The sequence below is a fragment of the Orcinus orca genome, chromosome 6, assembly GCF_937001465.1.
Source record: "Orcinus orca chromosome 6, mOrcOrc1.1, whole genome shotgun sequence".
NCBI lineage: Eukaryota > Metazoa > Chordata > Mammalia > Artiodactyla > Delphinidae > Orcinus > Orcinus orca.
In genome coordinates, this window is record NC_064564.1 from 24,352,164 (window position 1) to 24,373,635 (window position 21,472).

At 38.9% G+C, this 21,472-nt stretch overlaps 1 protein-coding gene across 3 annotated transcripts in view; it reads left to right on the top strand.

Moving 5' to 3' along the window:
* The window catches only part of SPTLC1 (serine palmitoyltransferase long chain base subunit 1), a 74,926-nt gene extending 55,056 nt beyond the window's left edge, over positions 1-19,870 (top strand). The window contains exons 9-15 of one of the 3 annotated variants that reach the window (XM_004270612.4): positions 5,359-5,466; positions 7,604-7,699; positions 8,058-8,154; positions 9,256-9,310; positions 13,428-13,545; positions 16,765-16,838; positions 18,468-19,870. In XM_004270612.4, the coding sequence (XP_004270660.1) occupies positions 5,359-5,466; positions 7,604-7,699; positions 8,058-8,154; positions 9,256-9,310; positions 13,428-13,545; positions 16,765-16,838; positions 18,468-18,561 (642 nt within the window). In that variant the 3' untranslated portion in view covers positions 18,562-19,870. The other 2 variants (XM_033429647.2, XM_033429648.2) reach the window with 2 other exon arrangements.
* The last annotated feature ends 1,602 nt before the right edge of the window (positions 19,871-21,472 follow it).

Sequence of the window (21,472 nt, forward strand, 5' to 3'; positions counted from 1 at the left end):
GGTATCATAAGCAAATTCTGATCATACTAGGGAAGTAGATTAATGTTAAATGCCAACCCTGACCTTTAAAGAGTAATCAAGACAGGTTTTTTGTTTTTGTTTTTTTTTGCGGTATGCGGGCCTCTCACCGCTGTGGCCTCTGCCGCCACAGAGCACAGGCTCCGGATGCGCAGGCCCAGCGGCCACGGCCCACGGGCCCAGCCGCTCCGTGGCATGCGGGATCCTCCCGGACCGGGGCACGAACCCGCGTCCCCTACATCGGCAGGCGGACTCCCAACCACTGCGCCACCAGGGAAGCCCAAGACTGAGTTTTATAAAACCAACTTTATTGAAGTATAATTGACACATAATAAAATATACTCACTTTAAGTGTACAGTTCGATAAGTTTTGACAGATGTATACTCCCCTATCACCACCACCACCACAGTCAAGATATAGAACATTTCTGTCACTCCAGAAGTCCCTCATGCCCCTTTGTAATCAGTACCCCATTCCTGGCTGCAAGCCACTGTTGACTTGCTTTCTGTTCCTGTAGTTTTGCTTTTTGTAGAACTTCGTATAAATGAAATCATATAATATGTACTTTTTAAAACTCAGCTTTTTAAAAGGGGATACAGTACATTGTCTTTAGAAACCATGACTGTTGAGATTTTTTTTTAGGTGAAATTCACATAACATAAAACTAGCCATTTTAGAGTGTAGAGTTCAGTGGCATTTAGTACGTGCGCAGTGTTGTGCACTCATCAACTAGATAGTTGTAAAACTTTTTTGTCACTCCCAGAGAAGACCCAGTACCCATTAAGCAATCACTCCGCATTTTTCCTTGCCCCCAGCCCCCACCAGTCTGCTTTCTGTCTGTATGGATTTACCTATTCTGGGTATTTCTGATAAATGGAATCATATAATATATGACTATGGCTTCACTCACTTATAATGTTTTCATCGTTCATCCAATTTGTGGCATCATTTATCAGTACTTCATTCCTCTTTTTTTCTTTTAATTTATTTAATTTTGGCTGCGTTGGGTCTTCGTTGCTGTGTGTGGGCTTTCTCTAGTTTTGGCAAGCAGGGGCTACTCTTCGCTTCATTCCTTTTTAAAGCTAAGTAATATTCCATTGTGTGGGTATATCACATTTTGGTTTTTTTGTTAACAGATATTTGGATTGCTTCACCTTTTGGCATTTGTGAATAGTGCTGCTGTGAACATTCATGTACAAGTATTTGTTTGAATCCTTGTTTTCAACTCTTTTGTGTATGTGCCTAGCAGTGTAATTGCTGGATCATGTGGTAATGCTATTTTTAACTTATTGAGGAACTGCCATACTGTTTTCCACAGTGGCTTATACCATTTTACATTCCCACCAGCAATGGAGGAGGGTTTCAGTTTCTCCACATCCTTACCGATGTATACTTTTTTTTTTTTTAATTTTTGCCATTCTAGTGGGTGTGAAGTATATTTGCATTTCTGATTTACATTTCATGAATGACTAATAGTGTTGGGCCACTTTTCTTGTGTTGGCCATTTGTATATCTTTGGAGAAATGTTTGTAGAAGTCCTTTGCCCATTTTTAAACTGGGTTGTCTTTTTGTAAAGTTCTTTATGTATTCTGGGTACTAGACCCTTTCCAGGTACGTGATTTGCAAATATTTTCTCTCATTCTATAGGTTTTCTTTTCATTTCTTTGATAGTGTCCTTTGATGCACAAAAGTTTTTAATTTTGGCAAAGTCCAATTTATGTAGTTTTTTGTTGTTGCTTGTGCTTTTAGTGTCATATCTAAGAAATATATTGCAGGGTATGAAGATACACCCCTGTGTTTTCTTCTGAAATTTTTATAGTTTTAACTCTTATTTTAGGTCTTTGATCCACTTTGACTTAATTTTTGTATATTCTGTGAGAGAGGGATTCAGCTTCATTCTTTTGCATGTGGTTATCCATTTGTCCCTGTACCATTTGTTGAAGAAACTATTGTTTTCCCATTGAATGGTCTTGGCACCCTTGCCGAAGTCAATTGACTGTAGGTATATGGGTTTATTTCTGGACTCTCAGTTCTATTCCATTTGTCTATATGTCTAGCCTTATGCCAGTACCATGCTTAATTACTTAATTCATGTAGCTTTGTGGTAAACTTTGAAATCAAGACGTGAGTTCTCCATTTTTGTTCTTTTTCAAGATTGTTTTGGTTATTTGGCGTCCCTTGAAATTCCATTTGAATGTTAGGATCAGCTTTTCCATTTCTGTAAAAAATTACATTGAGATTTTTTTATAGGGATTGTAGTGAATATTTAGATTACTCTGGGAAGTATTGCCGTCGTAATGATACTAAGTCTTGTCATTGATGAACATGGAATGTATTTCCATTTATTTCAATTTTCTTCAATTTCTTTCAGTATTGTTTGTGGTTTTTACTGTAAAGTCTTGTACCTCTTGGGTTACTTTTTTTTTTTTTTTAAGAAGATGTTGGGGGTAGGAGTTTATTAATTTATTTATTTTTGCTGTGTTGCATATTCGTTTCTGTGTGAGGGCTTTCTCTAGTTGTGGCAAGCGGGGGCCACTCTTCATCGCGGTGCGTGGGCCTCTCATTAGCGCAGCCTTTCTTTTTGCGGAGCACAGGCTCCAGACGCGCAGGCTTAGTAGTTGTGGCTCATGGGCCTAGTTGCTCCGCGGCATGTGGGGTCCTCCCAGACCAGGGCTCGAACCCGTGTCCCCTGCATTAGCAGGCAGATTCTCAACCACTGCACCACCAGGGAAGCCCCTCTTCGGTTAAATTTATTCCGAAGTATTTTATTCTTTTTTATGCTATTATAGATGGAATGGTTTTCTTAATTTCCTTTTTGGATTGTTCACTACTAATTATAGAAATACAGATGACTTTTGTGTATTGATCTTGTATCGTTCAACTTTTGCTGAACTTGTTTATTAGCTGAAACAGTATTTTTGTGGATCGTATTCTGTATATAAGATCATGTCATCTGTGAATAGAGCTAGTTTTGCTTCTTCCTTTCCAAGGATGGATGCTTTTCTTTTTTTTTTCTTGCCTGATTGCTCTGGCTAGAACTTCCAGTACAGTGCTGACTAGAAGTGACAAGAGTGAGTGTCCTTGTGTCATTCCTGCTCTTTAAGGGGAAAGCTTTCAGGCCATCACCATTGAGTATGATTTTAGCTGTGGGTTTTCCATAAATGCCCTTTATCAAGTTGAGGAAGTTCCCTCCTATTTCCTATTTGTTGAATGCTTGTCTCATGAGAGATTTGGGGTTTGTCAGATGCTTTTTCTGCCTCAGCTGAGTTAATCATGTGGTTATCCTTCATTCTATTAATATGATGTATTACACTGATTTTCCTGTAATAAACCACCATTGCATTTGACCATTAAAATCTGAATCTATGAGTCCATCAATTGAGTAGGGATTCAAAATAAAGGTTTCATATCTTATTTTTTTAGTTTTTCACTATTTCTTGAGGAAATCTAGATACATCCTAAATGTCAGTAAAAGAGATGATTTGTTTTCCTCTCCTTCCTTTTGTGAGTGTCAAAGACTGATAGAATAATGTAGGAGAGATAGTCGGCCACAAGATACTAGAACTGTATGTTACAGGGGTACAATAATAAAGCAGTACTGATGGGCAAATATATAGCCAATGAAACAAAATGTAAAGTGTAGGAACAGATCAAGTACCTAAAGTACTTAGTATGTAAAATTACAGGATACAAATTAGGGTTTGACAAAAGGATTCCTGTTTTGTTTTACTTGTCTATTTGTGTTCCAGTACTGTGATGATATTATTAAATATTTTCTAAAACATAGTTTTTAGAAACTATCTCACTCATATAATACCTCATATTAATGGATGGGAAAGAATCAGTATTGAAAAGTTGTAATTCTCCCCAAATCAATTTGTTCATTGTTAATGAAAACTCAGCTAAAAGCCCAGTGAGGACCCCTCTCCCAGTTTCATGTTGATTCACAAGATTAGCCTGTAAAATCTTGATGGTTAAAAAATAAATTATCAGACTCAGGATATGAGACATCAACCCATCTTATATATTTCTGTGCATTATTTCTATAGTTTCAGTGGAAAAAATCATAGTAATTCAACATTTAATAACTAAAATTATGATTCTGGCACGAGAGAAGATTACATGAGTCATGGAAAGATTTAAGAGCCCAACTTCTCATGTTATATATATAAAAATTTAGTGGTTGATAATCACTGTATTTTAATTCAGCTGTGAAACTTATCACATACATATCATAAAGGGGTAAATCAGTTAAACACTAGGGGGAAAAAGTCTGTACATATGTTCAGCCTCCCAATGTATAAACCAAAAAATTTATGAAATAATTAGAAGAACATATAGATAAATATGCATCTAAACCGTAGATGGGAAAGGACTTTCTTATAAGCCGGAAAGCAAAGGGGGAAAAATAAGATTAAAAAACATATTAATGAAAACTTTTTCTGGATTAAAAAAATGAATCTAAATTGGAACAGTGCCTCTGAGGGAAGAATATTTACAACATTTCTCTAGGAGTTTTTATGTATAATCAGACCAGTATTTAACAGATAGATTACATGTCTGTACTCATAATGTCTTAACAGTTCCTTCTTTAAAAATTGGCATTGTGCTGTCTGTATTACTGAGTTAAATTGAACCATTTTAGAGCATCTAAAATACAGTTATTTTTCATTATTCATGGTAGTTATGTTCTATAAAGTGTGTGTGTATGTGTGTGTGTGTGTGTGTGTGTGTGTGTGTATTTATGTTCTGTAAAACTGCTGCAAATACTGAACTTTTGCTCCTAGGGCAAATACAGAGTTAGTTTTCTGCAAACCTCTAGTCACAACATTTTCATCAGTCACTCAATACATAACGTTGTTTTATATGTGTTTCTGTTTAAAGACACCTTATTTAATATGTATCGTTGATTTATTCATATTGAACTCACAGCCAGCAGTATTATAACTCAGGCCTGAATGAAGCTTATGTAACACACACATCTTTTCCATAAGGCACATCACAGCCTTCTTGCACTTAGGGACTCTAGGCCAAACTTCAGCACTGTGCTTGGGGGCCATTTTAAACAACAAAATCACAAAGAAAAGCACAAAATGCGAAAAATGTGGCAGTAAACAGAATGTGAAAAGGACACTTGTTTGCAATATAAGCTGAAGCAGTAGCCTGTTAACTCAGCTGGGAAGGTGCATTTCAGGTGACTCAAAGTTTTTCACCACCCTGCAAATATGCCCTAAGTATCGATTTGGAGGTTACAAATAAATTTTAGCATGTAGGCAGATTCACAAATATGAATTTTATGAATTTTCAGTATTTTAAAGTTGTGTTTATTTACCACTTAGGTTAAGTTAAAATACAAATATAAAGCAAGGATCTTTCTGGAGGAAAGCCTTTCATTTGGAGTCCTGGGGGAGCATGGCCGAGGAGTCACTGAACATTTTGGAATCGATGTAAGCTCTCCTTTTTTGGAACATTCCCTCTTACAGTAACCATGCAGTTCCATCCTGCTGGGCAGGTTTCATGGGCACAAGACAGTGTTCCTCATCAATGTGCAGGGTGCAGCTTTGGTGTCTGTCACTTCACTGAGCCCACAGAGGATTGGGTCAGCCAGACCAGGGTCCCTATCTTCCCTTGGAACTCAGTGGCTAATCATAGAATTTGTGTTCTGTTTACATGGTAACATTTGATCCCAGCTTTCAGTGTTTCTTCTCTAGAAACAGTTAAATTTGCCTTCCATTTTTTCTTTAAAATCAGGAAGAATTCTCTAAGTTGTCCTTTAGAAAGTATCAAAGCAGTGAAAAGATGTTCTTTCTAATATTTAAAATTCTGTATTTTTATTTGTGTGTATGGGGGTGATATATATATATATATATATATATAAAAAAATAGAAATACCACCAGCATGGATTCACAAAGCCGTTCAAGGTCCCAGACAACTGGAGTGAGTTTTTCATTGTTTCTTTTGCTGAAAGGAAATGAGCCTCAACTAGCCCCACTCTTAGTGGGTTTTGCTCCTAGAGCCTCGGAGAGGAACAGTGTGGGCCCATCTGCAGAACCTGTCCTTACCCACCTCTGTGTGGTTGATGTGAAGGAAGCTTTTCTCCAAATCTTGTGCATAAAAGTTTTGCAACTTGTGTTAAAATGTTGAACTATAAAACATAAACTCACCTTAGATTATTTGCATCCCTCTACCCATACAGACCTAGAGAAAAATGTAGAGCAGAATGAATATCACACCAAGTTGACTAAAGCATACTCTTCAAAGACAAACTGACATTTGGCAATGAAATGCACTGAAGAATTTAAGATAAATGGAAATGTAATTCAAGTAAAATTTACACCAGAGCAATTTTTAAGGCATGAACATTTTAAAGAAGGAAAAAGCACTATCTAATTTCACTGTTCTAGTTTTCTCACTGCTTCCAGCAATTGTCTCAGAGGTAGTATTTATAATGGCTTGAGTAAGAGTGCAGAATGTATGAACCTTATTTGGACCCTAATTCAAACAAATACTGTGAAAAACAAGCTTTGTGAGACAGACGCTTGAACACTCAGTATTTGATATTAAGAAATTTTTCATTTTTTAAGTGTGGTAATGTTTTTGAAAGAGTGCATATCTTTTAGAAATGCACACTGAAATATTTATAGATGAAAACATAAAAAGTCTGAGATTTGCTCCAAAGAAATGAAGAGGGCAGTAGGGGGCTTATACGTGGAACAGGATTGTCCATAAGTTGATAATTATTGAATCTGGTGATGGGGATTCTTTATACTTTTGTATATGTTTGAAATTTTTCATAATGAAAGGTTAAAAAAAAGAATAGTGCACAGGTTTCCTTGTTGCATCTGTGGAACACTTGGGAAAACACCAGATGTGATCTGACCAGTCATTATTATGGCCATCAGTGAGTAATTACAGAATGGCTGCTGTATGCAGGATGGAACTTGGTGCTGGGGGCTGGAGCAGAAGGTGAGGACCAAAGGAGTGCTGAGCTGTTGAGAATGTAGTGGGTACTCAGGAGCCCAGTGGGCACATTAGGTTCATCCACTGCCCAGTTGGTCCATTTTGGTCAGAGCCCATGATGGCCCATTGCCATCATGTTTGGATAAATTGATTTCATTTTTGAAAAGGTAGAAAAGGTAAATGGAATGTAGTACTTGCTCCAAAGTGTTCAAAACCCTGATAGATTTCTTTTTATTTCTCTCAAGTACCTTCTATGGAGAAGGACAGCTGAGACCACTGTTTTAGCAAGGAAATGATCTTATCTTGTACCTCTGAATATGTTTAGTATCAAACAACTTTAGATTTCATCTTTTATCTAGCTCTTCCACGGTGAATAAATTGTCAATGAATGATGGAATGGCAAAAAAGTATAAAGTGAGACATCTTCAGAGGTGGGCTATGAAACATCGGTCCTTTTAACGATTGATTTTGTATGACTTACCCTTTATTTTCAAGGAGGTAGTTTGAATCCAGATGTTGACATGATTAGTGCTGAAATTTTGTCTCTAGGATTGACATTGGCCTTTCCCCCCAACTTTTCTTTAAATTGAGAAATAACTCCCGCTGTCCCTCTTTTCTGACAGATTGATGATATTGATCTTATCAGTGCCAACATGGAGAATTCACTTGCTTCTATTGGGGGTTTCTGCTGTGGCAGGTCTTTTGTAATTGACCATCAGGTGGGTTCTTTTTAAAAACAGAAGTAAAAACTGAAACCTGTTGCTCCATTGGTCAACTAAAAATGTAACTGCTATTACAAAATTTCATTCTAACTTAGTTTGTCACACAATTTTTATTTAGAAGTAGATTTGTTAAAGAATCATTCAAAATATTTACATTTAGAAATTATCTCCCTTTCTAAAAAAGTTTTGGTTTTGTTACATAACTTCTGTACATGCCTGGGTCTTACCACCTCACCATTTGTACGTGCTATTTGATAGGGAGTGCAGAGATTTGGTGCCTTTAGTTTTTTTAGCCAAAGGAAAACAAAGACAAAAAAAAGTGTTTATGTTTTATAACTTGTGTGTTTCTTCTCAGCGACTTTCCGGCCAGGGATACTGCTTTTCAGCTTCATTACCTCCCCTCTTAGCTGCTGCTGCAATTGAGGCCCTCAACATCATGGAAGAAAATCCAGGTATAACCTTTAAACACAGGAAGTCAAAGATATTTCAAGTCATGTTAGCCATGCTGCTGGTTTGCCTTTTTGGAGAAATTAGCTGGAGGAAATGATTTCCCAGACAAAGCTCTGGCTCTGAATTACGTTATCTGGCAATTTATGGGAAAAATGATGGTGAAGAAGTTTTGTCCCTGCCTCAGGGTTTCGGGTTAGAGCTTCTCTCGTGTTTCTGGAGGTGAAGGCAGAGCCAAAGCAAAGCTCGCTCCCTTGGTGGGCAGAGATGCCAGGAAAAGGAGGGACTAGCTCTGGGCCAGTCATCCTTTAGTTTATCGGGGTTTTTTGAGAAATTAGCTGAAGTATGCTAATTCTTGGTACTTATAATTTTATAACTGTTGTCTAGTTTTCCTCATCAGCCTTTGATTCATGAGTTGGTGCTGAGGCCATACAGGTTTACCAACTATTAAAGCTTGCTTAATGGGCAGTCGACTCAATTTAAAATGTGGTTTGGGGCTGTGATAGCGCCTCCTCACCAAAGGCTAAAAGGAAAATGGAAAAGCAGGCCTGGTATTTGTAATTTTAAATTTTATAAATTTCTAAAGATTCAGCATTGGTTTTAATTCAGAGAATCAGTAAAAGTGAGTGTTTCTGTGTGCACATTCACATGCTTGCTTGTCAGATACCTGCCACTCCTGTCTCCTCAGATATTTCAGTTTGTGGATTTTCCTTAAAAGAAAGTGAAAATATCAAGAAGAGATCATAAACATTACTGCAATGTCTATTTTTTCCCAAATTGTTTAGGGTCCAGAAATATTTAATATATTTGTACCCTTTTGTTCTTGGCCAGATAATTTATAGTATCTTAATAAGAACAAGAGCCATTGTTTTGTTGTGGAAAACCTCATCCCAGATTTTGCTGAAAGTTGGGTGAGCAGGTGCCAGCTAGTATATGCCACAGATGAAAGTTGGGGACCTTCAGAGGAGTTACTGGCAGTCTATTTGTGTGTTATTAGTGGGCAGAAGGATTTGCTGCATTTTAAATTGATGAACTGGATCTTTAAAAACATTTTTAGATTAGTATATGTAGTCTTCCAAATGTACTAATGTATTTGTTTCCTTCAGATATTTTTGCAGTGTTGAAGGAAAAGTGCAAACGAATTCATAAAGCTTTACAAGGGTGAGTTTTACATATTTTCAACCAACTCAAAAGTTTATCTGCACAACATTTAAACAACTTGTGAAAAATTCTGAATGTCACCTCTTTGGTTTTCAGTGCATTTAATAGGCTTGAGTCAGTTTGTCTAAATTGCAGCTAAGAAACCAAAAACACAGTTCATTCAAATTTGTCTCTGTGTGTGAAACCAGAGCATTCATTTTGTCATTGTTTTAAAATATCATAACTTTGTTTTTCTAAAAATGATACAAGCTCGTTGGTAAAATACTACAGCAGTACAGAAGGTAACAAAGATGAAAAAAAATAACACAACATGCTGCCACCAGAAATAACCAGCATGAACACTGGCGAATCTCCACACATCTTGTAAGGATAAAAGGATGACAGTGGGTTCATACTGTCCATGCTGCTTTTTAGAAAATTACTGATTTATTTTAAGTTACTTCAAGAAAAAGAAACAAGTGAAATAGAAGTGAACCTTATGAGTGTTCTGTTTACTTTTGTTTTAACAACACAAGAGTAGTTCTTTAAGATTCCTCTAGAATTGAGAAAAAAATTGAGGCTAGTGACATCTTCAGGCAGATTTCTTATCTTACAGAAAATGATCTCACCTTGCCTGTGGTTTCTTTTTGCCTTTCCAAGTTGAAACCTGCCTTCTCAGTCATGGAAGTCCTATCCCTATTGCCAGATATGGAAACTAGAAACTTTTCTAAAAAGGACAGTTAATAAATAAGCGGGTCACAGATGTTCCCGATAAAGTAGGGGGAGAAATAATTGAAGTTGGGTCTGACTTTCTGATCCTAACAAAAGTCCTTGTATGATTTATGGTAGAGAGATATTATTGTTTCCAGTTACATTGGCTTATGAAATATTAATAAACCAGTTCAGCCTAGCACATTGGAGTCACTGTCAATTCATGAACACCTACCTCAGATGCCCTTTATTCTATGAGTGTTAATTTGTTTATTTTTTAAATCCAATCCTCTACTTTTCCCAGTTCTTTCACACTTTTTCTTCTCTCCAAAATCCCTAACCCTCTGTCTCACTCCACCCAGTTTTAGCTGACAGCCTTGCCTCATGCTGTCGCTTGGGAACTCCCTCATTTTCCCTCACAGACCTGCACACCTACGGGTATCCGAACCAGTCTTCCCTCGTGTTATAGCCAAAGAAACGTTCCTCCATCTATCACAGCTCTTCTTTCTTAAGGACCAAGTGCCTTTGGTTGTCTCCTCTCCTTTCTCTTCAGTCTCTCCCCTTTCCTGAGTCATTTGATTAGCATTCAAGTACACCCTGCCCTATCTTGTCTTAAATTCTTCTTTCCTGTGGCCCCATACTCCCCTCTAGCAACTAGCCCATTGCTCTGCTTCTCTTTATAGCCAGTCTTTTTCCAGAGTTGTTTATGCCCTCTCCACATCCTCACCTCTCATGTACACTTGAAACTACTGAAACCCACCTCTACGGCACTTTACCCAGAATGTTCCTGTGACTACTGAGGGATGACTGTATTTTCTGATGTTAAAACATCCTTGCATTCCTGAGTAAATCCCTCCTTGATTACAGTATATTTTTCTGCCCTGTTAGAATTTTGAATTTTTATATCCATATTTATAATTTAAATGGGCCTATAATCTTTTGTTACAACAACCTTACATAACCTAGGAATCAATGTGTGGTAGCCTCAATAAAGTATTGAGCAGTTTTTCCACTTCCCTGCGTTATGGAGCCATTGTATAAGACCAGGCTTGATTATTTGTTTCTTCAAAGTTGAGCAGGACTCCTCTGTAAGACTCTCTAGACTTGGGGCCTTTGGGCTGGGCATAGTCTGTGATTATCTCTCTTGTGTCTGTTATTTCCCCTTTTTATTTTCTGTTTCTGTCGTTTTCATTCTTATGATAATCTGTCCAGGATTTTGCCCAGCACGTTTTTTAAGTTTGATTTTGTTTTTTACTCATATTTTGTTTTCTCTGATTGATTTTTTTTTCCTTATTTCTCTACTTTCTTGTTTCATTGAATTGTGTTTTTTTACTCTTTTTTAGCTTTTTACATTTAGGTTATTGGTGTTATTATTTTCCAATAAATATCTTAAGGATAAACATTTCAAAGGCAGTAAGTATTTTCAGTGTTCAGTTCTAAGTAATTTTTTTTAGTCTCCTCTAATCAGTGATTTGCTTCTCTCATCTCTGAGGTTGCATTTGGGAGAGGAAGTCAGCGGTCTATGCTGCTTTGGGTCCTTGCTGGAATCTTGAAGAGCTCCTAAATTCTAACAGATAATTATTCATGTCCAGCGCTTTCCCCACACTAAGCACATGATGGAGACCACGTCTGAACTGTTGATTGTTCTATCCCTAGGACCTAGACCAGTGTTTAGTATTTCCATTTGGTAAAATGGGTAAAGTAATATGGTAAATAATGTGCTCTCCAGAAATGCTTTTTTTAAGTATAACAGGCTCTGAAACACAACTTCTAACTTTCTGAACTCAAGTTATAATTCTCTGTCCATTTGGTTTTAGTTAAACTTTAATGCAGCATCCAGGCAGCCAGAAAGAGGGCATTTTGTTTCATTCCTTCTCACACCAACTTGCTCCACCTAACATGTGAGATGAGCCCATTTGATCAAATAATAAGCTCGATTGGGCTTATAGGTGCCTTGTTTGTATCAAGGAAAATCCAGGCCATTTAATTCATATGAAATGCAATTTGAAAAGTAATTTTTTAAGTTCTCCCTGAGAGTACATGACCTAAAACAATTAATACTTCTTTGTGTACAAGTTTAACACATTCAAAATTCACCTAAGAAATGGGTTTTGAAAGCATATTTCTTAGTTTCTACAGTAGTAAAACAACTGATCTATAAGGTTTCCCCATATTCCAGAAGCCCTAGAGTCTAAGATTCCATGATTCAAATCTGCAGCCTGATTTACTGAGAGATCCTAGTGTGATGCATTACATTTAAAGAAAGTAGACACAAATTAATGATGTTCAAGGGTGGTTTGAAAGGCAGGTGAGCTTAGCTTCCTCACTTCATGTGATACTCGGCACAGGTAGTCATTCAGTAAAAGCTTGTTGAGTCCTAAACATGTTTGAAGAATCGAATATGCCAGCAAGTGCTTTTTGTGCTCATTTCATTCTAAGGGAAAAGCAAATCTTTCCAGGTAAAGCAGACTAAATGAAAGCCATTTAAAATGTTTAGCCCAATTTCAAATAGACATGTATCACTCTTTTTGTCCTAGGAGATAGGTCAGAAATCAAACCATACATGGCTAAATTATATGGCCTACTGTTCTCATAACACTGCAATAATCATTTGAAAATACAGGCTTTCACCCCTAAAGAAATCTCCCTTCCTTCCTGAGAAACAGCAGATTTCTGTGCTGTTAATCCTAAGAGAGAAGAAAATAATTGTAATTCAAGAAAAATTTAAAATTAAACATGTACACAAGAAGACAGCTTTACAACCTAAATATACTGTTGGTGATCAAAGTATAAAATTTTAGTGTCAGAAATTATCCCTGTTGTTTATAAAAGACAAGATACAAACTAAAGATTTAGAAAATAAGGAAGCAACATTATCAATTATAATATGTTATCCATGGAGGAAACAGAGGTAATAGAAAATGATGGTGCAGACACTTCCCTAAAGTGGGTGATGAGGGAGGCCCCCCCTGGACCTGGGACCGGGCGTGTCTGGCGCTAACCGTGCAAGAACAGGAGAGAGCAGGTGAGAGGAAGCGACAGGGCAGAGGCCCAGGGCTGAGTGGGCCTGCAAGGGGCCCCTCGAGGAGGGGTTGGCCCCAGCCAAGGTGGGTGAGGCGCGTAGACCGTCTGGTGGGAGGCTGGGGATGACGCACGTGTTCTCTGTGAAATGTGAGCCGGAGGGTCCCGCGGGACCGGGAATCCTCTTCCCAGCCATGCTGCAGGGTGTCCTAGACTAGGAAGCACTGCCCAGAGCGTGCATTTTTACCTCCCTTTGTCAGATCTGGAATCCCACCACATGATGTTTCCCATGGAAGTCCCAAGTTTCTGTCACCTTCATTAATGCAGACTTTGTAAAATTATTTATATGTGAGAAATCTGAGCTCGAAAGAGGATTTATGCTTGTGTGTGTGTTACCCTTCCTCAGCATTTCTGGATTAAAAGTGGTGGGTGAGTCCATTTCTCCAGCATTTCACCTCCAGCTGGAAGAGAGCACTGGGTGTCGAGAAAGAGATGTTAAACTACTTCAGGAAATAGTAACTCAAGTGAGTATCCAGTTATTCGGGTGAATCTCTTCGTACTCTTCTACCCTGAACCCAAGCAATTTTTAAGGTCATTTTTAAGAATGCTCTCTTTGCCCTAAGAGATTGGGTACAACAGAAATTGTGGTTACCCCTCTGGTGACATGGAATTGTTCCGATGCCCAGCCTTCCCGACATCTGTCCCTGCCCAGTGGAGTCTGTAGCAGTCTCTGCTGACAGGCTGCAGGTTATTCCATTGGGTCAATTTTCAGTTCACATTGAAGTTGTGTTCTTTGCCACATTGTATTAAAATACACTTTGCTTCCACTCTGAATAATTAGTCTTCCAGAAAACCCAGTTGCTTACTATTTACAAAGCCAGGCTTTTGCACATGTAGGTGGGGATGGCATTGTGTATGGTGATGGCGCACAACACCGGACAGCTGACTGGGGCTGAACACCCAGCATAGCTCAGAAACAGGTCGAAATAATCTTGTAACCAAAAAGGAAGGAAGAAGAGCCACTCCTTTACCATGCCTAACTTGGGAGCTTGATTTAAATGTCTGACTTCTGAAAGTCTTACTACTAAGTGTACCTTAGTTATTAACTAAGAAACGCATCACTAGGGAAGATCCCTTGGCCTTTTACTGTTCAGTAGAGCTGCTTTCACCCAAGTCCTCTCTCCTCACTTTCCTCCTTCTAAAGAATGGTCAAGTGGCCCTGCAGCACTGAGCACCGAGGGGGGTGCTGCCTTGTACTTGAATCTGAAATACTTGGAGTATGTATTTGAGAATTTCCTTGTCCTGCTTGTCCTGACGGTTCCTTTCAGAGGCTCCTTCCCTGAGTCCGTGCTGCCAGGCATCAGGGTAGTAGTGACGGTCAAGTCTGCCATGTGCCCCTGCCCGGCTGTGGCACAGCAGGCAGTCACGTGGCTGCTCAGTATGGAGACTGGTGCTAAGCCAGCCTCTGGCTTCAGCTGACCTGTACCCTACGATGTGTGAACCACAGTACCTGCAGGCATTGATTCGTGGAGAGCTTCTTGCAATTTGTGGAGCATTGATTCGTGGAGAGCTTCTTGCAACTTGTGGCCTTCCAGAGTCAGTTGTCCTAAAAAAACAAAATAAAACCAAACCCAGAATATGAGATTCCTAATTAAGGAAACGTGTCAGATTATGAATGAACAGGCTGGAGTGGCTCTCGCCTCGCTGGGTGAGGAAATGTCACGGATGTCTCCTCAGGTGCAGCTCTGCAAACATGAAAAAAAACTCTTTAAAGGGGAAAAGCATCCCACAGACCTTTTTTACTGCCTCGGTGTTTTTATTGTCATATTACTTAAATGTATAAGCTATAAAAGGAAGAACAACATCCTTTTAATTAGAGCTCCTATACAAATGTAATACCAAAACAAATTTATAACAAATATAAGCAGAACAGACAAGCCTAGTAAGAGTCAAATTATGACATTACCTTCATGTGACAGCTGAGTTTGTTTTCTAACTGAGTTGCCGGGTGGTGTGACTGACGCTGACTGCCGCCAGAGCAGCCTTGTGAAGCTGCATGTCCTATGTTGGAGTCTGTGGTGACGCCGTTATTATCCCAGAGCCTCCCCTCCAACCCCCCTCAGGGTGACTTTGTGTCACAGGACGTGGGCCTTCTCTAGGTGCCAGGGTGTCAGTTCCAGTCAGATCCACCTCGGTTCTTTTCTCACTAGGTAGCGACAGCTAAGGTCTTACTGCGACTCTGTTCCAGAGGGAGACTCAGAAAGGGCATGTGAATGAAGTGACTCGATACTTCTCTTACATAGGTTATCCTCATAACAAAAAGAAAAAGTGAGTCTGGACAATTCACAGATCCCAAAATTACATCTGTGGGCTCCCGCTGGAGATTGGCTGTCTTCAGGAAATCACCTTGAGAATTGAATAAGGAGAGAACAGGCTCTGGGGAAGGGAACAGAATACTATCTGGAAACTGCATTTGTAGGAAGGAAGAGGAAAACTCTTAGAGTTTCTTTGCATCATTGCAGCTTCCATCTTAATAAGTCTTTTGTCCTGTTCCTCTTTGCTTTTTCTTTTCAATATTTGAAAGAGAAAAAAGGATCATGACACCGTAGTTCTTGTTTAAGCTTTGCAGAACTGAGCAGTTGTGCCAAATTTTTGTTGACTTCCTGATAAAACAGTTTTTACAAACTGAGCTATGGTTTATACTGTTTCTTAACTAGACAGGACTAGAAACAGAGCCAGTCCAGATGTTTGCAGAAGGAGTTAACTTTTCCAAGTAGACTTCCAGAATGTAGAATCAGCAAAAGACATTGCCTGCCATTGTTTTCCATCTTTTCCTAGCAGAGGAAAACCTTGCCTCACAGCTTACAGAATGGCCCCTCTTTAGGCAAATACCTGCACTGCCACACGCTGGCAGTGATTGTTCTTTCCTTTACAACACCCCTTGCTCTAGCTGTTAGTTTGTTTGTTCATTTGTTTAAAAATACAATTCACGTTCCATAAAATTCACTCTTTAAAGTATACAGTTGAGTGGTTTTTAGTATCCTCACAGGGTTGTGCAGCCATCACTGATTTCAAAACGTTTCATCACGCCAAGGAGAAACCCTTATAAACCATTACCCTCGTCTGACTTTATGCTTTATTTTGATAGCGATTATTTAATTTTTTAAAAAATGTTGGCAGGTAGCTGATGTATTGGAAAGCTGTGCAAAATGTGACACCAGACTCTTCTGTGCTTGGTAGCACTGTGTCCGAGTGTAGCACATGGGAATCAGAGGTGTTGTTGATATTTGACGTGTGAGCAGTTCCTCTCTGAAATGATTCTGCTGGCGTTACTAAGTGCAGCTCTTGGTTAGCCTCCGGGGCTTTGTTGGTCCTGTTTCCCCCTGTCCTAACTCTGCTTTGCCTAAAGTGGTAAACACTAGTTACCTATGGCTGTTTAAATTAAGTCAGATTCAAAGTTCAGTGTTACAGTTGCACTAGCCATATCTCAAAGTGCCCGAGAGCCACGTGGGCCCCTGACTGCCGTCCTGGACAGCACAGGGCGAACACCTCCATTATTGCAGGAAGTTCTATAGAACAGTGCTCTCAAGATGATTCTGTGGTATTTTGTTTTGTCTTCTAGCAGTTATAATTGGAAAAATGAATTAAAACTACTATTGAGAGTAGCATTTCACTGCACCTTCCTGTTTTAATGATCAGTGTCTGCAGTCCAGGTTGCAAATGTATTCCTTTTCCTCATACAGTGCATGGACAGAGGCATCGCGTTAACTCAGGCGCGCTACCTGGAGAAAGAAGAGAAGTATCTCCCTCCTCCAAGGTTGGTAGACTTAAAATTATGACCTGAGTCATTGTTTTCTACTTTAAACTCTGTATGAAATGTATTATGTTTTGAAATTTTTTGAAAGACTGTCACAAGATAAGGAAGAATGTGTATTGTTAAAAGATAGAACATCACCTGTTTCTGTTCTTAAGCTAGATGTTTTCCCATTTTAATTGAAAATGCCCTCAGGACTCTGTAATTAACTTAATGACACATCTGCAATCCCAAGAACGAACTGGGACAGCCCAGGTTCGCATTGGCGATGACCTACCACTGTGCTGCGGTAACATGTGCTGGGCCAGCTGTTTCCGCCACCAGGATAGTCCTTACGGTGTGTGGGGGGGGGCACAGTCTGGGGGTTGCTGCTCATCCCACCTCTGGCCCAAGCACTATGTGGTACTTCATCTGACAAATATGTATTAAACACCCAAGGAAAAGCAAAGTGACAGTGGGGAAAACCTCTACAGAGGTTCAAGCAGCCCTCAGTGGGAAGGCACCTTGACTCATGATTTAAAATTGGCGTTCATTCAACACCTGATTCTGTCCCCTAAGCACTTAAACAGTGTAGTCCAAGAAGGTAGACACCCAGAGCTTGAGGGTTTCAGGGTCATGACACAGGTCAGGGAGGTCACAGAGGAGGAGGGCATGGTTAGTTCTGGCCTGGGACGGGCTGAGGCTTCCTAGAACAGGAGACACTTAAGCCAAGCCTGCAAAATCAAGCATATCAAACAAGCTGGGGTGGGCATCAGGCCTTCCAGCAGGGTCTGCAGTGGCGTAGAGACCTACAGGTGCACCTGGGGAGCCCAGAGCACAGGTTTGAGAGGCACCATGGAGAGGGAGCCTGGAAGAGTCTGGGAGAGACCCACGAGAGCACACAAAGTCAGCGCTGTGCAGGCGTGGAGCACTGGGCTGGGTTCTGGAAGACTCTTCTGGCAGCAGCTCGAAAGCACCCTAAAGATCCTGCTCTCTCCGTTCTAGTTACACCATCCAAAGTTGTGATCCTGTGTTTCATGAGGACAGGGGCCACCGTCATTTTGTGCCCTCAGGACTCTGGGCCCAGCCCAACTCAGTGTGTATGTGTCCAGTGGCTGATGCAGATGTTTGCAGAGGGGAGTGAGAGGGACAGGGGTAGAAGTGCCCTGTCAGGCTGATATTTCTTGTCTTCAGTTTCCTGAAAACTTGAAAATTTCTGCCTCGCATCAAAGTATTGTAGAACCTCTATATGACTTAATTGAATTACACTTATGAACAACCACACACTCATTAATATGAGAAACGTTGACTTCTTGCTTTGGGCCTGATACTGCTTGCAGCGGTAGATTTAAAGGACAGAGTTTCCTGCCGGCCCTGGGCAGAGCCCTACTGCAAGGTTACCTTGACTAGATCGCTACTAGTCCAGGCAGGGAACGGCAAACTCCTGTAAATAGCAGATAGTAAAATACTTTCAGCTTGCAGGACACAAGGTCCCTGCCACAACTACGCAACCCTGCCGGGGCAGTGAGAAAGTGGCTATGGACAGTAGGCCATGTTCCAGTAGAAGAGCTTTATTCACAAAAACAGGTGGCAGGCTGACCCTTGGTATAGACTCTCATTTGACTGTCTTTTGTGTCCCTTATTATTTCTCAGCATTAGGGTTGTGGTCACAGTGGAACAAACAGAAGAGGAACTAGAGAAAGCTGCGACCACAATCAGCAAGGTGGCCCAGACCGTGCTGCTTTAGTCTGGGGCCTGGTGGCCTCTCACCACGCAACATGCAGACAGACCTGAGTCACTGCAGAGTGAGCCAGAGGGGGCCTGCGGGAACCACATAGGGTGTCACTAGATGGTGTGGATATCGACTCAGTGTATGACCATGAAAAGGATGCTGGGTACTTAAAAGAAAACAAATCCAAAAGCCCAAGAACTGATTTTCTTAAGAGAAAAACTAATGACAGCATATAATTGATATTTAAATTGTGCTGTTTAGTACTATTTAAACGTTTTATTAATACTAGTATTTTATATTCTTTTTTTTGTTGTCATTGTTTAAAAATGGAGCTTCAGTGTATCTTCTTTCCCTTCTAATGATAAAGATTGTGAGCACTCCTTAATATCTCATAGAAAATTTTCTGCAACATTAAAGCTTAGAGGCACTTCAGCATATATGATACAAAATGTATTGAAGATCTAATTCAACCACATCTTTTTCAGTCTTCGTCATGTGAAGCTCAATGGTGGCTAATATATAAAGAATACTTTATGTGTGATCATTATAAATTTTTCATTATAATGTATTTGAATCCTAGAATTTTTATATACACTAAATACTGATGTTGCACCATTTCTAACAGTGAATCTTAGCATCCCTAACCAGAGAATAGTCATTATACTTCCTAAGCGAGCAATAATTTAAATCAAATGCTATTTTATTTTAGTATAATTGACCTGTACATTCGTTATGTGTTGACTTCTAATCTGTTTTCAGAAGAGGATTATTGTGATGATCCCAAAATAGAAATCATGTCCTTGATATTTTAGAATATCTAGAATGTGTTGTTTTTTGTATAGGGACGTATAACTACAAGCTTTTTTTCTAAGGTAAAGAAAATGAGACCTTTATTTCTTTTCAGTTTATGAATTCCAGATATCTAAAAAAGATGTGAAAGCACTAAAAATAAAATTTTTAAGCTGTGTTTCAGCTATTTGTTTTTTCTTTAGCAAACCAAGTTGGGTGGTATAAATGTTTGTGATATGTGCCATAAGGTACTACATAAATATTACGCTATTACTCCATCTCTTATTAAAGAGAAAGGAATAAAATTATATTAAAAATGTCATTTTATAATATATGTTCATATTAACAAATGGTCTTCAACATCTTTTTAAATAACATATTTTTTTAATTTTTAGTTTCTATTTTGCCCGAGGTATTTTGTACATATGTGCCTTGTGATTGCTGCTGCTTTAAAGGATACAGTACTCTTTGGGGGATGAATCTGTTTTGTTTTGTTTTGTTTTTTAATGAAATAAACCTACATTCCTGATAATCAGTCTTTTGCATATGTAATCTATTCAACAGAATAGTCTCTTGATTTTAAATTCTGCAGGCCTAGGGTAGTATTCTCTGTGTGTGTGTGTGTGTGTGTGTGTGTGTGTGTGTTTGTGTCGTGGGGGTTTTTGGAAAATATTAATTTAATTTCTTAGTGCCTTTCTTCAATGTACAGTATCTGAAATTTCCTTGGTTCCTATTGATTTAACCCTTGGCCACTTATGACTACAAAAATACCAGACCTATTATTTTTATAAACAGATTAGGATTGTAACTTTTCAGCTACTTTTATAATACTCTATAAGTCAAAATTGCAATAATCTAGTTTATTGCTACATTTAAAAAATGATTGGACTCAAAAAAAAAATGATTGGACGTTCCTGGAAAAGATGGTGGACATTATTTAACTTTATTAACATTATTTAATGCTCACACATTATTTAACTTCAATCCTTGAAACACATCAACACGAACCAAAAATAGAGTCTTTATATTAAAGCTATAGAGTGACCACAATCTGGTAATACACACCACAGAAAATATCTACTAGAAGCAATAAATTTGTATGAAACAAGCAAAATGTTGAGAAACAACAGTCATCTCAAACCTCAAGCAGTTTACAAATTGCTGTTTTAGAAACAGTGAGAGAGAGAGGGTTCTGAAGTGCTCTATCAACGGACCTCTGTTTAGAAAGGCAGTGGCTGGGTGAGCAGCATGGAAACCTTTTGAGCCGGTTTCCACTCAGCAGTTGCCCCCAGGGGAGAAGGAAGCCACCCACAACGGCTCCCTTTCTATTGTCCACAGAAGGCTCTAGCTCAGGAAAAGTGGGGCTTTGAGTCAGGTTAGGACACGTGGACCACAGGCCTAAATATAAATCTTAAAACTACGAAACTTCTAAGAGAAAGCACAGGAGGAAATATTTTAAATCTTTGGTTAGGCAAACATAGATACAATACCAAAAGCGTAAGCCATAAAAGGAAAAATTAGTAAATTAAGCTTCATTAATTCATTGTTTAATTTGTTCTTCAAAAGACAGCTTGAAAGAAATGAAGACAGGTCACAGACTGTGAGAAAATATTTGCCAATCATATGTAATAAAACATGTGTATCCATAAATATAAAGAACACAGCCCCAAAATAAGAGATCCAAAAGCATAATTTTAAAATGGTGAAAGACTTGACATTGCATCAAGAGAGACATTCAAATATCTAAACTCATGAAAACGTATTCGACCTCATTAGTCATCAGAGAAATGCAAATTAAAACTACAAAGAGATACTATTACACACTCACTAGAATGACTAAAATCAAAAAGACAGATAACACCAAATATTGGCAAGATGCGGAGAAAATTGGAAACTACATTGTTGGTGGAAAGGTAAAATGGTACAACTACTTTGGAAAAGTTTGGCAGTTTCTTAATATAAATTTGTCATGTGGGCCAGCAAATCCACTTCCAAGAGAAAAACATGTTTGTGCAAAAAATTGTACACAAGTATTCATAAGATTTTTTTTTAATTTATTTTATTTATTTATTTTTGGCTGCATTGGGTCTTCGTTGCTGCGTGCGAGCTTTCTCCAGTTGCAGCAAGCGGGGGCTAC